Raw genomic sequence first — 19527 nt, forward strand, 5'->3', positions numbered from 1 at the left:
ACTGCTGAACAAAACCTTCTGTTCACACAGCAGGCAGCCCATGGGTGTGTGCATGCACACCCACCCACTGTCCTTGCTCTTCTCAGCATCTTGGGGCACTGTTTGCACAGAATGAGGATGAATTTAACTCAACAGACCCACGAGTGGGGGGTTCTGTCATGAACACTCATTACCACATGTGCTTTCATTCCTCCTGGGAACTGAGGAACTCTGAAAAGCACCAAGGACACAGACAAGAGGTGCAAAGAATTGGTATTGTGCTACTGCTGGTACACTCACAGAGGAAAATCTGTTGGGTTCTTTAAGGCTGTAACTTTCCAAAAACTAGGAAAGCTGCTCAGCATCCGTAGCCCAATTGTAAATGGTTTTTTTGACCAGTCAAAACTGGAGTGTTAACTGTGGACTCTAACTGTGGCCTGAACAACAGACCCTGAGCCAAAGTTGTCCTCTGTGTAGATGACCCTTTGTCAAGATCCAGTTATAAATGTTCCTCTCTCACAACAGCAAACTCTGTGCTTCCTTCTGTTCCAGCTGGAGATCAGAGGCCATGGGCTACTCCTCAGTTTGGGAAGGAACCCTGGGAATTGGCCTGATTTGGAAGCCCAGCAGAGGGAGGAAGCTCCCCAGAGAGAAGGAAAAGATTCTCTGGGATTAAAAGATTATGACAATATTTCAGGAAAAAGAAATTTTTTAAGTATTTGAAGAAGTTTCCAGGTGGGAACGTCTCCCCTGACACCGTAACCCTTAAGTCTCCCTTCGTCTGTCAGAAAGCTCAGGAATGAACCTGTAAGACTTGGACATACATCACTGGTGTCCATCTCCAGAGTATAAACAGCTCCCCAACAAGACTTCTAATGGCCAAATGGAAAACTTCCTTCCTCTACCTCCCTCCACCAACTCTAAGGAGTCTCTTTTCATTGCAAGGTCTACTTTGTGAGTCTACATTGACAAGATTGGTTGCAGGAGGGGTTTGCATTGTAACTCAAAAGGAGTAAGATGAATGTGTTTTTACCAACAGAACATGTGAATCTGCTTGTAGACAGGACCAGGAACTTATAGATAAGGAAGTAATGGAAGAAAATCTTAGTTCTAGAAAATATTAGTAACACAGACTGCTGCTCAACCAAGGCCACATCAAATTCCTGAACCTGGAGGAAAAGAATGAATACTGAATAGAATTACTAACAGAGTTTTCTTCCTTTTAAAGTACAATAGGGAGGTGCATATTAGAGGCAGATATAGAGTAAGTGATTTGGGAAGTCTGTACCTCCCAAGTAACTCAGCCAGTGGGGAAGAGGGAGATGCAGCTGGGAGCTCAGGATAAAAAGGAGGCTATGTCCCCCAACAGTTTGAAAGACCCCATGGGAAATGCTCATGGCCTCCGCCTTTATTTGAATAAAGTTACAGGAGTGCTCTGTCTCCTTTTGGACATAAACCTGTGTCATCATGGATGAATTTTCCTGACAGGTTCTTCAGGATTCAGGTGATGGTGCAAACTCAAACAAATGCAGAAGGAGAAAAGTAGAGCCGCACCCTTGGGACACCATTTGTGTATTTGCAGATTTCCTTTGTCCAGGGGCCCAGATGTTGTCCTTTAGAATGTGTCCTTGTCACCTCAGGAGTGCTCCCAGGATGGAGGCCTGGCCTTGTCCTAGTGCCAATGAGAAAACTGCTGCTGCTGAAACAAAAGGCTGAGAGAATTCCTTCCTGGATTTGGAGTCCCTTCTAGGCAGCACTAAAGACACCCATTTTACAGGGCAAGCAAGGCAGAACAGTTCCACAATCCTAAACACAACTGCAAAGTGTCCTTGTGCCCATCACCCTTGATCCAGCAGGGCTGCAGAGAGGACAAACTCTGACATTAAAACCAAAAGGGACAAAATCTTGTGCAGGGCCTGGCCCAGGGAGGCAGATGAGAGGCCCTGCGAATAAAGACCAGGACTGTCCCCAGGAAACCATGACAAGGTATCAGAAGCAGGGACGAGGGACAGGGGCCAAGGACATGTGATGCAGGTGGTTGAGGGAGAGCATCACAGAGTGCAGCAGACTCACAGCTGGTCTGTGGGCCAGAGAGGGTTAATGAATAAGGATTATTTATGAAAGGTATTTTTTATCAAGGCTGTTAGGCTGGAGACTAAGAAGACAAGAAGGAAAAGGAGATAAGCAGGAATGAAAATCTTCAGCTGGGAAAAGTATTTTTAGAAAAGTTTTGTGGAAAACAGAGATGGTAATGGTTTTTATACCAATGGACATAACGCTGATTTATTGTAACCAATTAATAAAGTGTAAACTTTGTAGAGTGCATAGAAGACACCTAGCTGTTGTCATAAATAGGATATTAGCCTTCTGAACTGTAGTGTGTCTATTCGTATGGTGAGTCCGCCCCAACAGCGACAACAGAGAAGTAGAAACTGAAACTAAGGAATGCCATTTTGGTTTTTTTGTCCTGACAAAATGTGCCTGCAGGGATGGAAGGCACACTGTGTCATCACAGTATTGAGGAGCCTGAAGTGCAGACGGTGACACCACTGAGCACTGGATTGTGACCTCACATCCCTCACTGCTTGTCTTGGGGTTCCAAGGACTTGGAATGCCTTTTGTGTTGTCACTGGGGGTGGAGGCTGGTGTCAGAGAGCAGTGGACTGTGACACCACAGGGGGATGGATTGTGACATTGTGCCCCTCACTGCTTCCATTCAGACATTGGCAGGGCCACTTTGGCTCCAGCCTGAACTCCTACTGAGCAAGGCTGCAAGGCCCAGAGGATCCAGGCAGCCAAGCTCTGGTGCTGGGCACGGCCTGTTCTTGGCACATCTCGGTGCCAGTCCCGGAGCCATCAGGAGTGATATGGCCACAGAGACAGGTGGCAACTGCCCCATCTGCCAGGACTCCCAGAAGGATGGGACTTCTGCTCTGCCCACCGCCACCGCTTCTGCCTGGGCTGCATCCTGCGGTGGGCACACGGGCACACAGAAATCCCTCGTGCCCACTCTGCAGGACACCGACAGAGACCGTCAGGTTTCCTGACCACGCAGACGAGTATCTGGAGACAGCCAGAACCGCCCCTGAGCAGCTACCAGTGGTCTCAGCCAGGCAGGGAGAGCTCCTGGACACCTGGAAGAGAACAACCCCCACGGCCCTGTGGCGTCCTGGGACACTGTCCCCAGCTGAGCAGGGCCCCTCAGGGCTGGAGTTCCTGGGTGGTCTCCTGCCCGAGGTGTGGGCTGGACTTTTCCATAGACAGCCACAGCTGTTGGAGCCCGTGAGGCCCGGGCTGGGCCAGCAGCTGCACGGGATATTCCGGCACTGGTGGTGGCTGAGGCCGCAGAGAGCTCCATCCTGCACGACCTGTGCATCCAGGGGGCTGAATGCCGAGATGTTGGTCCAGGGGCTGCAGCCTGCCCTCGAGCACCGCACGGCTCTGCTGATGTGTGGCACCATCAGCATCACTGTGGGCCAGTGCAGTGAGGAGGCTCAGAGGCTGCTGCGCTCTGGTGCCACCAGGAACGAGAACAATGGCCCTGTGACCAGTGCCAAGTCCAGCTCCAGCTCCTGCTCCAGTTCCTGCTTCTGCTCCAGCTCTACCAGCTCCAGCTCCCGCTCCTGTTACTCCAGCTCCACCAGCTCCAGTTCCTGCTTCAGCTCCAGCTCCAGCTTCAGCTCCCGCTCCAGCTCCAGTTCCTGCTCTTGCTCCAGCTCCACCAGCACCAGCTCCTGCTTCAGCTCCAGCTCCTGCTCCAGTGCCCGCTCCAGCTCCAGCTCCAGTTCCTGCTCCTGCTCCAGCTTCTGCTCCTGTTACTCCAGCTCCACCAGCTCCAGCTCCAACTCCAGCTCCAGCTCCAGCTCCAGCTCCAGCTGTTCCCAGACCAGCAGCTCCTGGGTGGGGGCTCCTGCCTGTGGCCCCTAAGTCTATGGTGCAGAGGAGGAAGCTGGCACATTGGATACTGCTTTCCCGGGGTCCCAGCCATCCCCCACCTGTCCCCATGGCGTGGGACGGGCCCCAGAAGGAGCCATGGCAGGAGATGGTGACAGCAGCTGATCCCTCTGCCCAGGGCAGCAGCTTCAGCCCCTGCATCCCTGTCCTGGGCTGGGACCCATTGCCATGGGAACCCTTGCACCCCATTAAGAGAAGGGTCCCCAGCCCCCAGGACTCTCCCCAGCCCTGCAAGAGGCCAACCTATTGGCAGCTCTAGAAGGACTCTCACAAATCTTCATTGGAGGTAAAGGAAATAAATTGTTATTTCCTGCACACAGTCTCTGGGCAGTGCTTTCTCCCTGCAGGGCAGTAGATGCTAAAGGCAGAATAGACAGCTCAGACAGATGGAATCAACACAGGACCATGCCCTCAGCCCAGGATGTACTCAAAGCTCATTTTCATGGTCATAAAATGCTTGATGAGGAGGATTGGGATATCTGTACCTTCTTACTGCTTCAGCCAAAGGGGAAAGTAAGAGGGCAAGATGGGAATTTAGGATAAAAGGAGGCTATGTCCTCCAAAAACTCAAAAGACACCCCACAGGAGTATGGCCCAGTGGATTATCTTGTTTTATTCGTATCCTTCTTCTTCTACTGACCTTGGTGCTGCCATGTTGTTTTCCCTCACATGTCCTCACTTCTTCCTCTTTTCTGACTAGAAGAAGAACTGCTCCTTGTAGGTACCACTTTTGTTAAAAACTTCCATTAATTCAAAGATTCTTGCAGGATCTCACAGCACCAAAACTTTGATCTCATCTGAGTTCTGCTCTGGGAGTTGCTCATCATGTTTCTGTTGCTGGCCAGGTGTCCCTGCCACGGCACGGGCAGTGGTGGCTGGTGCTGTTTAACGCCTCCCTTCATGTGGCTGCTGGGAAGGAGCAGCCGCTGCCCCCCCTGCCCTTCTACCCACAGCGTGGCTGCCTAGGGGTGGCCAGGCAGGCAAGGCTCACTGTGGGTCACACCAGGATGGTGGCAGCCGTGGATGAGCCCTGGCAGCAGTGCCTCACCACCCCTGGGAAAAAACTGCACGTGTGCTGTTTTGATTTTCTTCTTAAATATGTCATCACAGTGACCTTACCAACCTCTCTAATTGGCCCAGTAGCATGTCCATCTTCAGATTCATCAGAGACTGGCTCCATCAGACATGGTGGAATCTTCTGGCAGCCCTCAACAGAAGCTACCCATCCCATGATTCTCGCCTGCTACCAAAAACCAAGCTGTGCCAAATCCAACACCCAGCTGCATTTTTCCAGCTCTTTTTCCTTTAATTCCTGAGAGCCTCCTAAATAAAATCCTCATCAAAGTGATTACAGCCCTTTGTTCAATCAAAAGCTTAGCAGGTCTTTAGGGCTGAGGGCCCAGACTGGAGAGTCATGAGCCATCATAAACCGAAATGAGGAGTCACCAGCATCTCAGCAGAACATGCCTTTGGCTCTTGTCTTCTTTGCCAAATTCTTGCTCTTGGCCGCAGTTATCGCTTGCACCCTGTTGAAGAATTCCTTGAAGATCTGCTGGCTCTGATCCAGGGCATCCTGTCTATTACTGCCTTGAAGAGCTGGAAGTTTATTTTCCTGAAGTTGAGTCTAACTTTACTCCTTAACTGTCCTAAAACTCTCAGGACTGCAAACTGAAGTTGAGCACCCTGAAGCCCCTGGGTTTTAGAAGAGCCAACCTTAGTATGATCTGAACGCAGCTGGGAGGGATTCCATGGCAAGCATCCACAGAGGGCAAAGGAGCTTAGAATGATGGAAGGTTTCAAGAACAGCTTCCTGAAAGCACAGCAATGCTCCATCCCTGCACAGGGTCAGGAAGAGGGCAGAACCAGGGAGCATCAGGGCTTAACAGAGAGATTTGGGTGTTCCAAAGAGCAAATGAAGCAGCAGCACAGTGCCCGAGACTCGGACGTGTGACCGTGCCAGTGTCCGGAGCGCTGCCAGGCAGTGCCGGGATCCTGGGTGCGGTTCTGGTCCCCACAAGTGAGGAATGGCAGCCCCTGCCTCAGAGCCAGTCAAAAAGCCAAGCAAGTGGGACCAGAGGGAGGGCACCCTTCCAGTCTCTCCTGGGCATGGCTGCAAAGCAGCTCCTGCTTCTTCTTCCTCCGCCTGTGCTCGGGGTGTGCTGGTGGCAGAGCCAGCCAGGTTGTGCTCTGTGTGCCAGAGCCTGTTCAGAGTGAGCATGAAAAGTGCTGTGTGCCCAGGGCAGAGTCCTGGAAGGTGCTGGTAAAGCATCCTGGGGGAGCAGAGCCTGGTGTCTGGCTGGGAACAGCCTGGTTTTGCTGCTGTGACCGCAGGCAGGAGTGTAGGCAGGTGAAGAGGCAGTTGGCAGCTTGTGTTTGTAGAGGGCCTGGGGCTGCACGTCTGAACCTGCACCTGGAAACACACTTGGGAGAACATGAGCTGGAGCTGGAGTGCCTGTTCTGAGAGGCCCAGAAGTAATTCAGCCTTGCCAGGGCTTCTTAAGAGTGCATTGGTGTTCCCAGGGAAAGCTGCACATTTGGGGAAGTGCCTTTGGAGAAAAGGGGCTTGTTACTTAAGGAAAGTGCTTCCCAAGGAGCTCCCAGTGAGGTAGGTACAAGTGTCCCCCTTTGGCTCTCTGTGGTCCTTGGGCCCACTGCCCTTGGCACAGGGGCAGGAGAAGGCAGAAGGCTGTGAAGAGCAGCTTTGGCATCTGCCTGGACCTGCCGAGACCAAGCCAAACACCTGCCGCAGGGTGTGTTACCCGCTTTGGACAGAGGTGTGAGCAGGAGCATTTCTGTCCAGCTGCAAGCCCCAAAACTCTCTTTGAGAGCTGTGAAATCCAAGGCCTTTATGCACACACTTTTCACTTCTTGCCTGCCTGCTGTGTTATAGCTCTTGGCAATATTCAATTGCCTCTTGCTTGGTGGAAGCTGCTGTGGGTCAGGGCCAGCACTGAGCTGGGCTGTGTGGACTGAGCAACGTGCAGTGTCTTGGCTGATCTTGGCGTGTCCCTGGCCTCAGCAAAGGCTTGGAAGGTTTGCTCCCAAGGCACCCTGCTCATTGGCTTTTCCTATGTGCCTTGGAGAGAACAAGGAAGGCATTTCTGGCAGCTGGGCATTAGCAGGTGTTCAAACGAGAGCATGTTGTGGAGCAAGCCCAGCTGAGATAGCCTGAGAGGAGCCCAGTGCTCACTGCTCCTCTCTGCTGACACCAGATCGTTTGTCTGGTTTTGGGGTGACCCTGGCTCTGTCAGGGGCTGCTTCGTGGGCACGAGACAGCCGCTTCTGTCCCACTGGGTCCCAGCAGTGCCTCGCAGCAGTCCTGGCATCCATCTTGGCAGGATGCTGGCCAAGAGAAATCCTGGAAGCTGAGGCAGCTGATTTTAAGCTTTTGCAGGTGCCTACAGGTCAAGGCCAACAGCATTCCCTCAGGATACAGCAGTCCTGAGGGCTCCCCCCAGAGCTGCCTGATGCTGCTGGCTCCCTGTGGCACCAGGTGCTTTCCTGTGGAATGCTCTACCTTCCCCAAGAGTAAAGAGGGAGCTGGAGAAAGAGCTTGCCAGGCCACTCTCGATCCTTTCCTAGCAGTCCTGTCAAGTGCAGAAGTCTGAGCTGAGTGCCCATGTGCCAATGTAAGAGCCGTGCCCAGGAAGGGTTGGTGGGAAGGATGATCCAGGAACCATAGGCCTGGCAGCCTGAGCTTGCTACCAGGGAAGGCCTTGGAGCAGATCCTCCTGAGTGCCGTCCCACAGCACCTGCAGGGAACCGGGGGTACTGCTGGTGGCTGGGAAACCTCTGCAGAGAGATGGGGACAGCTGTGGGTCCTGGCGGGCTCTTGGGAGCTTCTGTGTGGCTGTTTAGGGGGGTTGGTGTTGGTGGGTATCTTGGGGAAGGAGTTGTCTGGAAGGTGAGAGGTCTAGGCTGAAAATGGAGTCAGCTTGTTTGCCACAGCATTGGTCATGGAGGACAGAAGGAATAGCTGTGATTTTTTCTGTTAGTGGTCCTGATTGTCCCGCAGGGAAGAAGGGACAGCTGTACTTTATGAGCCACTTAGATATCTGTACCAGGAGGAGGATCAGCCATTTTGCAATCTACTCATTTGTTTGAGATAATTTTGGAACATGTGGCCCCATCGTGTGACAGGTATAGGGCCCACATGCCCAGAGGGCCCAGGGCTCACCAGCCCATCACCCTGTACAGCCTGTTCCAGGTCTGTCTGAGCAACAGAGAGTTCCAGGGCTCTCTGGCTGCTCCCTTCCCCTGCCCTGGCATGTCAGCCACTGAGCCTTCTTCCATGCTCCTTCCCTGCCCCTCAGGAACCTGTCCCCACAGGGCTGGGCTGTCTGGGTGCTGCCATCAAGGGGCAATGGGCAGAGGCAGAGCTGGCAGCCAGCTTGGGTCCCTGCTGCTGCCCAGTCCATGGTGCTGTGTCTGAGACCGCCCTGAGACAGAGCTCTGACCCCACAGAGCTGCTGTGACCTGTGGAAGACGATCTTGTGCTCGCCCAGGACTGCAAAGCCAGCGTGGCTGAGACTCCTCAAAGTGATGGGGAGCTGGCCAGAGCACAGCACATGCACCTCCAATGGGGACACAACGAGAATCTTTGCCCTGGCTGTGAGTTTCTGGAACTGGCCTTTGCTCACCCCAAGGCCGCCTCTCCAGCAGCTCTCTACCCCCCTTTCCCCACTGCATCTCCCAGCCTCAGGTGCTGGGCTGAATCCTGGCCTAGGGGCAGTTTCAGGGGCACCAGGCCCGGTGCTCCCCCTGTGTCTCCCCAGCCCCTCCCTGCCACGCTCGGGCCCTGCCGCACGGACACCTCGGCACTGAGCGCTGCCTCGGGGTGTTTGTCCTTTGCAGGCAACTGTGGTGATGTGGAAGATCCTCAGGTGCCCTATGTCCCACATGTAGTGACACTGGATTTCACCCGCCTGTTTGTCCACCTGCTCTTCCAAGTGCTCTTCAGCACTCTGGATACACCCATGGAGGTCGATAAATTCTGGAAGAGATGCCAGCAGCAACACGGCCTTGCTGCAAGCCCCAACAGGTTCTCCACCCAGTCTTTCTGTCCCTACTATGTCCCCAGAGCAGGAAAAAGTGCTCCCAGCATGACCAGAGCTTTGATTTACACATAGGTTTGCAGTGCAGAGCCTGAAGTCCCTGCTCTGCAGAATGCAGTGTGAGGGTGTGGTGATGGCAGTGGAGCGCAAGTATGGCTGGGACACGCTGCTGTGTGCTGACACCCACCACTATGCCGTGGGTCTGCTGGCCAGGTGAGACTCCCTGCTCTCCACTGCCCCTGGCATTTTTGCTCTGTTCCTTGAGTGCCCCACACAGTGCCCATGGTCATGGGCCAGAGGGCCTTGTCACTGAGGGACTGCCAAATAGACTGGAAAAGGCTGGGAGAGGAGGGTGTCCAAAAGGAGCTGCCTCCCAAATGGCCCAGGCCCCCTTGCAGGATGGTGGGGAAAGACCAGACCTCTGGGAATCAGTCCTGGAGAGGTTTGTCCCCCTGGCTCACAGTCTTGGTTACTTTTACTCCTGCCAGGGAGATGTCTTGTGTCTCCCCACACTGGTGTTTCTGGATCTTTCGCCACCTTCTCCGGCTTCTCAGCACACAGGAGCCATGCTGGGATCTGCCTGCCCTGGCATTCCTTGTTGAGGTGAGCCTGATGGCCAGCACTGCCTCGCTGAGCTGCCTCCCAGCTCTCTGCCCTCTTGTAGCCACAGTTGCCTGGGACGGTGCCCGTGCCCTGTGCTGCTGTCTGGGCCCAGCTCTGTGCGGTTCTGGGCTCCTGCTGGCCGGGTCCCCTGTCACTGCCCTGTGCCTTTCAGCTCCCGGAGTACCAGGACTTGAGTGGAAACAGCGGTAAACGTGTCCTACAAATCTTGTCACGGCACCTGCAGAGCGAGTGCAAGGAGAAGCGTTACCTGGCACTCAGGGCCCTTCTCTTGAGATGAGAGCCTCAAGCTGCACTGGGGAAAGCTGGGCTTTGTGTTGGCTGGGCTTCGGGTGTTGGGGCAGCTGCTCCCAGCTCTCCTGCCTCCCGGTTCAGCTGCCCGAGTGCTTCGGGACAGGCCTTTGGCCTCCGAGGCCTGACGCAGCAGGGTGGGGTTTCTCAGACTTGTGTTTCTCACAGGCAAGAAGGATGTGCAGCCTGACTGAAAGTCTTGTGGAGCTCCTGCAGGAACCAGATGAAGAGACAGTGAGGATGACAGTGATGGTACTCAGTTTTATAGTGTTCGAAAACAGCAGGCGTAGAATACAGCGGAGCTGTGGAACTTCGCCGAGGGACTGGTAAGGACGGCCTGGAAGCGCCAGGCTCAGGCTGCAGCAGCCCCCTGAGCGGGGCGCTCACTGTGTGCGCTTGGCAGCTGTGGCCCTGCCCAGTGCTGCACGCAGCGGCCGCACGGGCTCTTCTCCAGGCTCCTGCGGCCCCGAGCCGGCTGCCCACGGAGCCCCGGCCCAGCGGGGCTGCGGGGCGGGGCGGCACCGCGGCTCCCCGGGCACAGCCGGCCCTGTGCCCCTGCAGAGCCCGGCCCAGCGGCTGCTGGCCGCGCCTCAGCGCTGTGCGGGCAGGGGAGGCTGGGGCCGGGCGCGGGCAGCGCCTGGCAAAGGGGCAGAGCCCGCCCCGAGCCTTCCCTCCCGCCGCTCTCCGCAGCTGGCAGAGGACAGGAGCCGAGCGGCCGAGCACCTGCGCCAGGCCCTGCCGTACCTGGAGAGCCCACAGGAGCCCCTGCGAGAGGCGGCCGTCAGGTTCATGGGTGAGCCCGGGCTCCCTCCCCGCCCCGCCGCAGCTCGGCCCCAGCCCCGCCTGCTGCCCCGGCAGCTTCTGCCATCCGGACCGGCGCCGCTGAGCCCCGGCTGCCCTCGGGGCTGCTGCCGCCCTCTCGCAGCCGAGCCCTTGGGCGGCAGCATGCGGCAAGGGCCCGGGCTGAGCCCTGCCGGCCACGAGGGCGAGTGGCCACAGAGCTGGCAGCGCTGCTGGCAGGGAGCTGTGCCGCTGGGCAGAGCCGTGACAGGCTCTGTGCTCCCAGGGATGGCCGGGCAGAGCCTGAGAGGGCAGAAGGAAGAATTCCAGCTCATCTGTGAGGGTGAGTGAGGGCAGCGGGGCTGGCAGGAGGAGCTGCAGGCCCTGCCCCGGCTGCGGAGGGCTCTGCTCGCTGTGCGGGCGGGGGCGGCGTGGGCAGAGCACACAGAGATTTCAGGGGCCCATGGGGGAGTCGTGGCCAGCAGCTTTGTGCTGATCCCGGTGGTCCCTGCTCCCTCCTGGCTGGAGCGGGATGGAATGGCCCTGCCTCGGGTCCCTGCAGATCTGGGATCTGACCATGGCTCTGTTCCTTTCACTTCCAGCCATCGCAGACATGGCAGATGACATCAACCTTGCCGTCGGAAGCCTGGCCATTCAAATTTTGTGCTTCCTCAGGGCAGTAGAGAGAGTTCAATATTCTATCTTCCAGAGGCTGCAAGATCAGTTCCACAGGGTGTGGAGGACACGGCCTCATTTGTCGGGCCTTGGCTGGCTGCACTGCTGGAGATTTGCAGAGAGCTGATCTGGAAGGCTCTGCCTGCTGGGTCCTCTTAAGCCAGCAGCGACTTTCCAGTTATTCAAGATTGTTATTTTTTTCTTTTTGTTTTACTTCAGTATATAAATATAGGATGTGCTAGAATAGACAGATTCCCAGGAGCTTTCTTTTGCTGGCCAGGGTCTGCAGGGCACTGGGAAGAGGGGGAGAAGGGTGCTTGTGCTCAGCAAGCTGCCCAGGCGTGCAGTGTTACAGGGAAATGGCCAGAAGCCCTTTGGCCTTTGCTGGTTGTGCTGAAGCCTTTGTGCTGGCGACAGAGCGGGTGGGCAGGGGCCGGAGCTGCGGGGATCCCTGTGAGATGGGACCTGGAGATGGCCACGACCCTGTCCCAGCCAGGAACTGCCATCAGTGTCCTCCTGCCCGGGTGTTCCTGGCTGGATTGCTGAGGGCTCCATGGTGCCTCTTGCTCGGGCTCCTCTGGAGCTCCTGTGGGGCTGCAGCGCTGCTGCCGGGCAGGTTGGCCGGGCTGGGGGAGATCCTGAGGGTACGGGGTGCTGGGAGACTGTGAAGGGATGAGGGGCTGTGGAGGCCCTGATGGGACAAGGCAGTGGAAGGAACGAGGGGGATGTGTGAGGGAGTGGGTGCCAGGAGGCACAAGGGGACAGGAGGCACCTGAGGGGCTGGGGCGGTGGGAAGCCCTGAGGAATTGGGTGTCAGAGGCCATAAGCAGCCCCTGGGCAGCCACCTTGTTCCTGACATCCACCTGCTCTGATGCTTCCCCAAAGATGAAGCAGGGGCTGTTCTGAAGCCATGCCCAGGAGAGACTGGAAGGGTGCCCTCCCTCTGGTCCCACCTGCTTGTATTCCCAATGCCCAGAGTGCTGTAATTCCATGGTTTTGGTGGGAATTTGGGAGGGGAGCTTGAGGATTCTCAATTTCTGAAACCTGGAATGTTGCTATTCCTTGGGAATTGGGTGGAAGTTTGGGAAGCCTTATGAGGGATTCTAAATTCCAACAACTGGAATGCCATTATTCCATGGTAGTATGGGACTAGAACTGGAGAATTGAAGATTCCCAACTCTCAGAATATCATTATTCCATGGGAATTTGGGAGGGGAACTGGAGGATTCTCAATTCCTAACACTTGGAATGTAGTTATTCCATGATTATTTGGTGGGAATTTGGAAGGGGTACTGTGGATTCTCAGTTCCTGACAACTGCAATGCTGTTGTTCCGGGGGAATTTGGGAAGGTGTATGGTGGATTCTAAATTCCTGACTCCTGGAATGTCATTATTTCATGGGAAATTGGGACGGGAACTGGAGGATACTGGACACCTGGAATGTTCTTATTACATGAGGATTTGGGTGCAGAGCTGAAGGATTCCAAGTATCTGATGCCCGGAATTTGTTATTCCTTGGGAATTTGAGAGGGGAACTGGAGAATTAAAAATTCCCAATGCCTGATATGCTGTGATTCCATGGCAATTTCAGAGGGCATATGGACTGTTCGAAGTTCCTGACATCTGGAATCCCATTATTCCATGGGAAATTGTGAGAGGAGCTGGAGGATTCTAAATTCCGGACACCAGGAATGATGCAATTTCATAGTATCAGTGAAAATCTGGGAGGGAAGCAGGAGGATTCAAAATTCTCACTGCCTGGAGGGCCATTATTCCATGGGAATTTGTGAGGAGAACAGGAGGGTTCATAATTCCAAAAACCGGGAATGCCTTAATTCCAAGTGAATTTGTGTGGGGAATGGGAGTATTCTAAATTCCTGACACCTAGAATGTAGTTATTCCTTGGGATAATGGTGGGAACTGGGGAGGGTGTATGAACGTTTCTAAAGTCCCAACACCTGAAATGCCATTATTCCATGGGAAATTGGGAGGGGAACTAGAGTATTCTCAATTCCTGACACCCGGAATGCTGTTAGTCCATATGGATTTAGGTGCAGAGGTGGAGGATTCTATATTCCTGACACCCAGAATTCTGTTATCCCCGAAGAATTAGGGAGGGGAACTGAATAATTCTAAATTCCCAATGCCTAGGATGCCATAATTCCATAGAGATTTGGGAGGGGAACTGGAGGATCCTAAATTCCCCATGGCTGGGAGGCTTTTATTCCGTGGGAATTTGGGAGGGCATATGGACAATACAAAATTTTGGATGCCTGGAATGCCGTTACTACATGGGAATTTGTGAGGGGAAATGGAGGATTCTAAATTCCCAAGGCCCAGAATGCTATAATTCCTGGTTTTGGTGGGAGTTTGGGAGGGGGTCTGGACGATTCTCAATTCCTGACACCTGGAATGTTGCTATTCCTTGGGAATTGGGTGAAATTTTGGGACACTTTATGGGGGATTCTCAATTTATGACACCTGGAACGCTGTTATTCTTTGAAATTCCGGTGGGAATTTGGAGGGCGTACGGGGCATTCAAAGTTCCCGACACCCAGAATGCCATTATTCCATGGAATATTGGGACGGTAACTGGAGGATTCTCAATTCCTGACACCTAGATTTCTGTTCTTCCAAGGGGATTTGGGTGTGGCGCTGGAGGATTCCAAATTCCTGATGCCCAAAATTCTGTTATTCCCTTGGAATTTGGGTGGGGAACTGGAGAATTCTAAATTCCTAATGCCCGGGATGCTGTAATTCCATGGGAATTTGGGAGGGGGACAAGAGGATTCTCAATTCCTGACACCTGGAATGCTGTTATTCTTTGGGGTTCTGGTGGGAATTTGGGAAGGGAACTGGGGCATTTTAAATTCCCGATACTCTGAATGCTGTTATTCCATCGGCGTATGGTGTGAATTTCAGACTGTGTGTGGGGGATTCTAAATTCCCGACACCCGGACTGCTGTTGTTCCATGGCAATTTGGATGCGGTGCTGGAGAAGTCAAAATTCCTGATGCCCAGAATTCTGTTATTCCCTGGGAATTTGGGTGGAGCACTGGAGAATTCTAAATTCCTAATGCCCGACATGCCAGAATTCCATGGGAACTTGAGAGGGGAAGAGGAGGATTCCAAATACTCCATGCCTTGAAGATTCATTCCATGGGAAGTTTTGTGAGGATCTTGAGAATTCTAAATTCCTGACACTGGGAATGCTGTAATTCCATAATTTCAGTGGGAATATGAGAGGGAAGCAGGAGAATTCAAAATTTTCGCTGCCTGGATTGTCGTTCTTCCATGGGAATTTGTGAGGGGAACTGGAGGATTCTCAATTCCTGCCACCTGGAATGCTGTTATTGTTTGGGGTTCTGGTGGGACTTTGGGAAGGGAACTGGGGCATTCTACGTTCCTGATATCTGGAATGCCATTATTGCATAGGAAATTGGGAGGGCAACTGGAGAATTCTCAATTTCTGACACCCAGAATGCTGTTATTCCATGGGATCTTGGCTGCGGCATTGGAGGATTCCGAATTCCCAATGCCCAGAATGCTATAATTCCATGGTCTTGGTGAGAATTTGGTAGGAAGGCTGGAGGATTCTCAATTCCTGACACCTGGAATGTTGCTATTCCTTGGGAATTGGGTGGAAGTTTGGGAAACCTTACGGGGGATTCTAAATTCCCAACACCTGCAATGCCATTATTCCATGGGAGTGGAATTGGATGATTCTCAATTCTGGACAGCTGGAATCTAGATATTCCATGGGAATATCATTGGAATTTGACAAGGCTATGGAGGATTCTAAACTCCCGACACCCATCCATAGTGCTGTTATTTCACGGGAAATTGGGAGGACATCTGGAGAATTCTAAATTCCTAATGCCCGGGATGCTGCAATTCCATGGGAATTGGGAGGGGAACGGGAGATGTCCAAACTACCAATGCCCGGACTGCCGTTATTCCATGGGAATTTGGGATGGCACATGCACGATTCAAAATACATGATGCCAGGAATCCCACTTTTCCATGGGAATTTGGGAGTGGAACTGGAGGATTCTCAATTCCTTACACCTGGAATGATGTTATTCTTTGGGGTTCTGGTGGGAATTTGGGAAGGGAACAGGGCATTTTAAATTCCTGATACCCAGAATGCCTCTATTCCATGGAAAATTGGGAGGTCAACTGGAGAATTCTAAATTCCTAATGCCTAGGACACTGCAATTCTATGAGAATTGGGAGGGGAAATGGAAGTATCCAAGGTACGAATTCCCAGACTGCCATTATTCCTTGGGAATTTGGAAGGGCACATAGACAATTTGAAATTCATGACACCTGGAATCACACATTTCCATGGGAATTTGGGAGGGGAATTTGAGGATTCAAAATTCCCAAGGCCCAGAATGCTGTAATTCCATGGTTTTGGTGGGAATTTGGTGGGGCAGGTGGAGGGATCTCAATTCCTTCCATCTTGAATGCCATTATCCCTTGCGAATTTTGTAAGATTTTGGTACAGCTTATGGGGGATTCTAAATTCCTGACAACCGGAATTCTGTTATTCCATGGAAGTATGGGAGGGGAACTGGAGGGGTCAAATTTCCTGACACCTGGGATGCTGCTATTCCATGGGAATTTTGTGGGAATTTTTCAGGGTGTATGTGGGATGCTAAATTCCTTACACCCAGCATGCCATTATCCCATGGGAATTTGGGAGGGCTGCTGAAAGATTCTCAATTCCTGATGTCTGGAATGCTGTTATTCTGTGGGAATTTGGATGTGGAGCTGGAAGATTCCAAGTTCCTGATACCCAGAAGGCCATTATTCCAGTTGCAATTTGGGTGGGGAACTGGAGGATTCCAAATCCCTGATGCCCAGAATTCTGGTATTCCCTAGGAATTTGGAAGGGGAACTGGCGATTTCTAAATTCCCAGTGTCCTGGATGCTGTAATTTCATGGGAATTTGGGAGGGGGACTAGGTGATTCTAGTTTCCCCATGCCTGAGATGCTTCCATTCCATAGAGATTTGGGAGGTCATATGGATGATACAAAATTTCTGATGCCTGGAATGCCATTATTCCAAGGGAATTTGTGAGGGGAACTGAAGGATTCTAAATTCCCAATGCTCAGAATGCTGTAATTCCTGATTTTGGTGGGAATTTGGGAGGGGAGCTGGAGGATTCTCAGTTCCTGACACCTGGAATGCTGCTATTCCAGGGCGGTTCTGGCTGTCTCCAGATACTCGTCTGCGTGGTCAGAAAACCTGACGGTCTCTGTCGGTGTCCTGCAGAGTGGGCACGAGGGATTTCTGTGTGCCCATGTGCCCACCGCAGGATGCAGCCCAGGCAGAAGCGGTGGCGGTGGGCAGAGCAGAAGTCCCATCCTTCTGGGAGTCCTGGCAGATGGGGCAGTTGCCACCTGTCTCTGTGGCCATATCACTCCTGATGGCTCCGGGACTGGCACCGAGATGTGCCAAGAACAGGCCGTGCCCAGCACCAGAGCTTGGCTGCCTGGATCCTCTGGGCCTTGCAGCCTCGCTCAGTAGGAGTTCAGGCTGGAGCCAAAGTGGCCCTGCCAATGTCTGAATGGAAGCAGTGAGGGGCACAATGTCACAATCCATCCCCCTGTGGTGTCACAGTCCACTGCTCTCTGACACCAGCCTGCACCCCCAGTGACAACACAAAAGGCATTCCAAGTCCTTGGAACTCCACGATAAGCAGTGAGGGATGTGAGGTCACAATCCAGTGCTCAGTGGTGTCACCGTCTGCACTTCAGGCTCCTCAATACTGTGATGACACAGTGTGCCTTCCATCCCTGCAGGCACATGTTGTCAGGAGAAAAAAGGAAATACTGTTTTCTAGTTTCAGTTTCTACTTCTCCATGATGCTCTCCCTCAGACACCTGCATCACATGTCCTTGGCCCTGTTTCTGATCCCTGCTCCACAGCATGCAGAGAGATCCAGAGTGGAGCACTCCTAAATCATTCTGTGTCGAGACCAGCTACCCCTGCTGCTCACTTTGCCTTTGGCATCTGCTGCCCTGCTGGTGCTCGGCTGCAGCAGATTTCCTGTGGAAAAGGTGCGGCCTGCACGGCCCTGGGCCTGTGGCAGCGCCCCTCAGCACATGGGTGCCAGCCATGGTGGGGCACAAGGGCACAGGCACCAGAAGGTTGAGGAAGCAGTGCCCAGGGACTGTGTAAGGGAAATAACAATTTATTTCTTTTTCCCTGAATAAAGGGTTGCAAGGGCCCTTTAGTTCTGCTGGCGGGGGAATCTCTTGCAGGTGGGGGGAGAGTCCTGGGGCTCAGGGGCCCTTTTCTTTGGGGGATGCTGAGGATCAGGAGATCTGGGCCTGCTGCTCTGGGCAGATAAACCTGCCAACATCACCTCCTGCTCTGGCTCCTGCTGGGGCCGGTCCTGCCCTGCTGACATGGTGACACTTGGGGGGTGGCTGTGCCCCCTGGGCTGGGCAGCGGCTCCTGTGGTGGCTTCCTCCTCCTCCATGGAGAGTGCAGGGCTGCTGCTGGCTGGAGTCCCCATTTGAGAGCTGGAGGAGCTGGAGCTGGAGCTGGAGCTGGAGCTGGAGCTGGAGCTGGAGCTGGAGCTGGAGCTGGAGCTGGATCTGCTGCTGGCTGCTGGGCTGTCATTCTCATCCGCAGCAGCACTGGAGCGCAGCAGCCTCTGGGCCCCCGAGCTGCAGTGTCTCACAATGATGTCGATGGTGTCCTGGATTAGTGGCACTGTGTGCTCCTCCAGGACACTCTGCAAACCCTCGATCATGATCTCCTGGTGTGGCCCATACACATAGAGCAGGTACAGGATGCAGCTCTCTGCCAGCCACCACAGCTCCCCACACACGGTCTCTGTCCTTTGGCGCAGCCAAGTCCGCACAGGATCCAGAAGTTCCCGTTGCTGGCGGAAAAGTTGTGCCCAGACCTCAGGCAGGACACCGCCGACAGCTCGGGGTGGTGTCTCTTGAGAAGAGGGATGGGGCAGCACAGGGGGATGAGGGCTGTTCTCATCCTGGCCACCAGGAGCTCTCCCTGCCTGGCTCGTGGCTGCTGGCAGCTGCTCGGGGGCTGGGATGACAATCTCCAGAGACTTGTCTGCGTTGTCAGAAAACCTGACAGTATCTATCGTTCTTCTGCAGAGTGGGCACACAGGATTTATCTGTGCCCACTGCAGGATGCAGACCTGGCAGAAAAGGTGGCCACAGGGCAGAGCAGAAGCCACATCATCCCAGGTGTCCTGGCAGATGGCACAGTTGCCATCCATCTCTGTGGTCATATTTGGCCTCTGCAGCACATGGGGAGAGCTGAGGATCAGGAGCTGCTCTCTGTTCCTGGTGTCACAACCTGCAGGAGAAGGGAGGAAGGAATGGCCAGGCTGCTGGAGAAGGACACTCCCCAGCCCCCTGAGCTCCATGGCCACCCTGGGGGGATGTTTTCCTGCACAGCTCACCCTCAGTGCTGCAAACACCCGCAGTGCCTGGCGCCTCAACCAGACAGGGCTGGGAAACCCTGCTGGTTGCTCTGGGACTGGCACTGGGACCTGCCAAGAACAGGCACCACTCAGCACCTCGATCCTCGATCCTGGCTCGATCCTCCATACCTTGCAGTCATGCTCAGTAGGAGCTCAGGCCAGATCCAGACTGGGCCCAGCTCTGCCCACGGCTGTATTTAAGCAGTGAGGGGTGAGATGTCACAATCCTGCGCTTGCTGATGTCACAATCTGCCTCTCGCTGATGTCACCCTCCATCAGCAGGTGACCAGTGCACGTTGTCAGAAGAAGGAAGAAAATATTTTCTCTTGTTTTCAACTTCTACATTTCCATGTTGTTCTCTCTTGGCCATCTGCATCATGTGTCCATGGCCCTGTGTCTCATCCCTGCTCCTGACACCTTGCCAAGGTTTTCTGTGAGGAGAGGAGTGGTGGGACCTGTCAGCATGGACTGCCTGTGGCTGGATGATGCCTCCTCCTGTCACTGCCTTTCCCTGGGCAGTGCTGGGATTTGGAGATCCTGGGTGCTGGTGGCCAGCCCTGGGTGAGACTCTCCCACCCTGTGGGTTGTGTCCCCGCTTCAAGGAGAAGCTGAAGGGAATGTTTTGCTCCAGCCCCATCCACTCCCACTGGGACTTGCCCACAGCCTCAGCAAGGAGCTGCAGTTGCTGTCCCAGCAAAGTA

The 19527-nt window shown here is 54.0% G+C and overlaps 1 protein-coding gene across 2 annotated transcripts; it reads right to left on the reverse strand.

The window, feature by feature from the left end:
* Nucleotides 1-17542: 17542 nt before the first annotated feature.
* LOC130264653 (pinin-like) lies at nucleotides 17543-18997 on the reverse strand. 2 transcript variants are annotated; one of them, XM_056513004.1, is made up of 2 exons: nucleotides 18956-18997; nucleotides 17543-18699 (listed from the first exon to the last, which is right to left on the reverse strand). In XM_056513004.1, exon 2 carries the CDS (start codon nucleotides 18629-18631, stop codon nucleotides 17597-17599), a length of 1035 nt encoding a protein of 344 aa, XP_056368979.1. In that variant the 5' UTR covers nucleotides 18632-18699; nucleotides 18956-18997; the 3' UTR covers nucleotides 17543-17596. The 2 variants fall into 2 exon arrangements, with proteins under 2 accessions (XP_056368979.1, XP_056368978.1); XM_056513003.1 differs by having other exon boundaries at nucleotides 18806-18997.
* Between the last annotated feature and the right edge of the window lie 530 nt (nucleotides 18998-19527).

This window comes from Oenanthe melanoleuca, chromosome Z (assembly GCF_029582105.1).
Source record: "Oenanthe melanoleuca isolate GR-GAL-2019-014 chromosome Z, OMel1.0, whole genome shotgun sequence".
Classification (NCBI taxonomy): Eukaryota; Metazoa; Chordata; class Aves; order Passeriformes; family Muscicapidae; genus Oenanthe; species Oenanthe melanoleuca.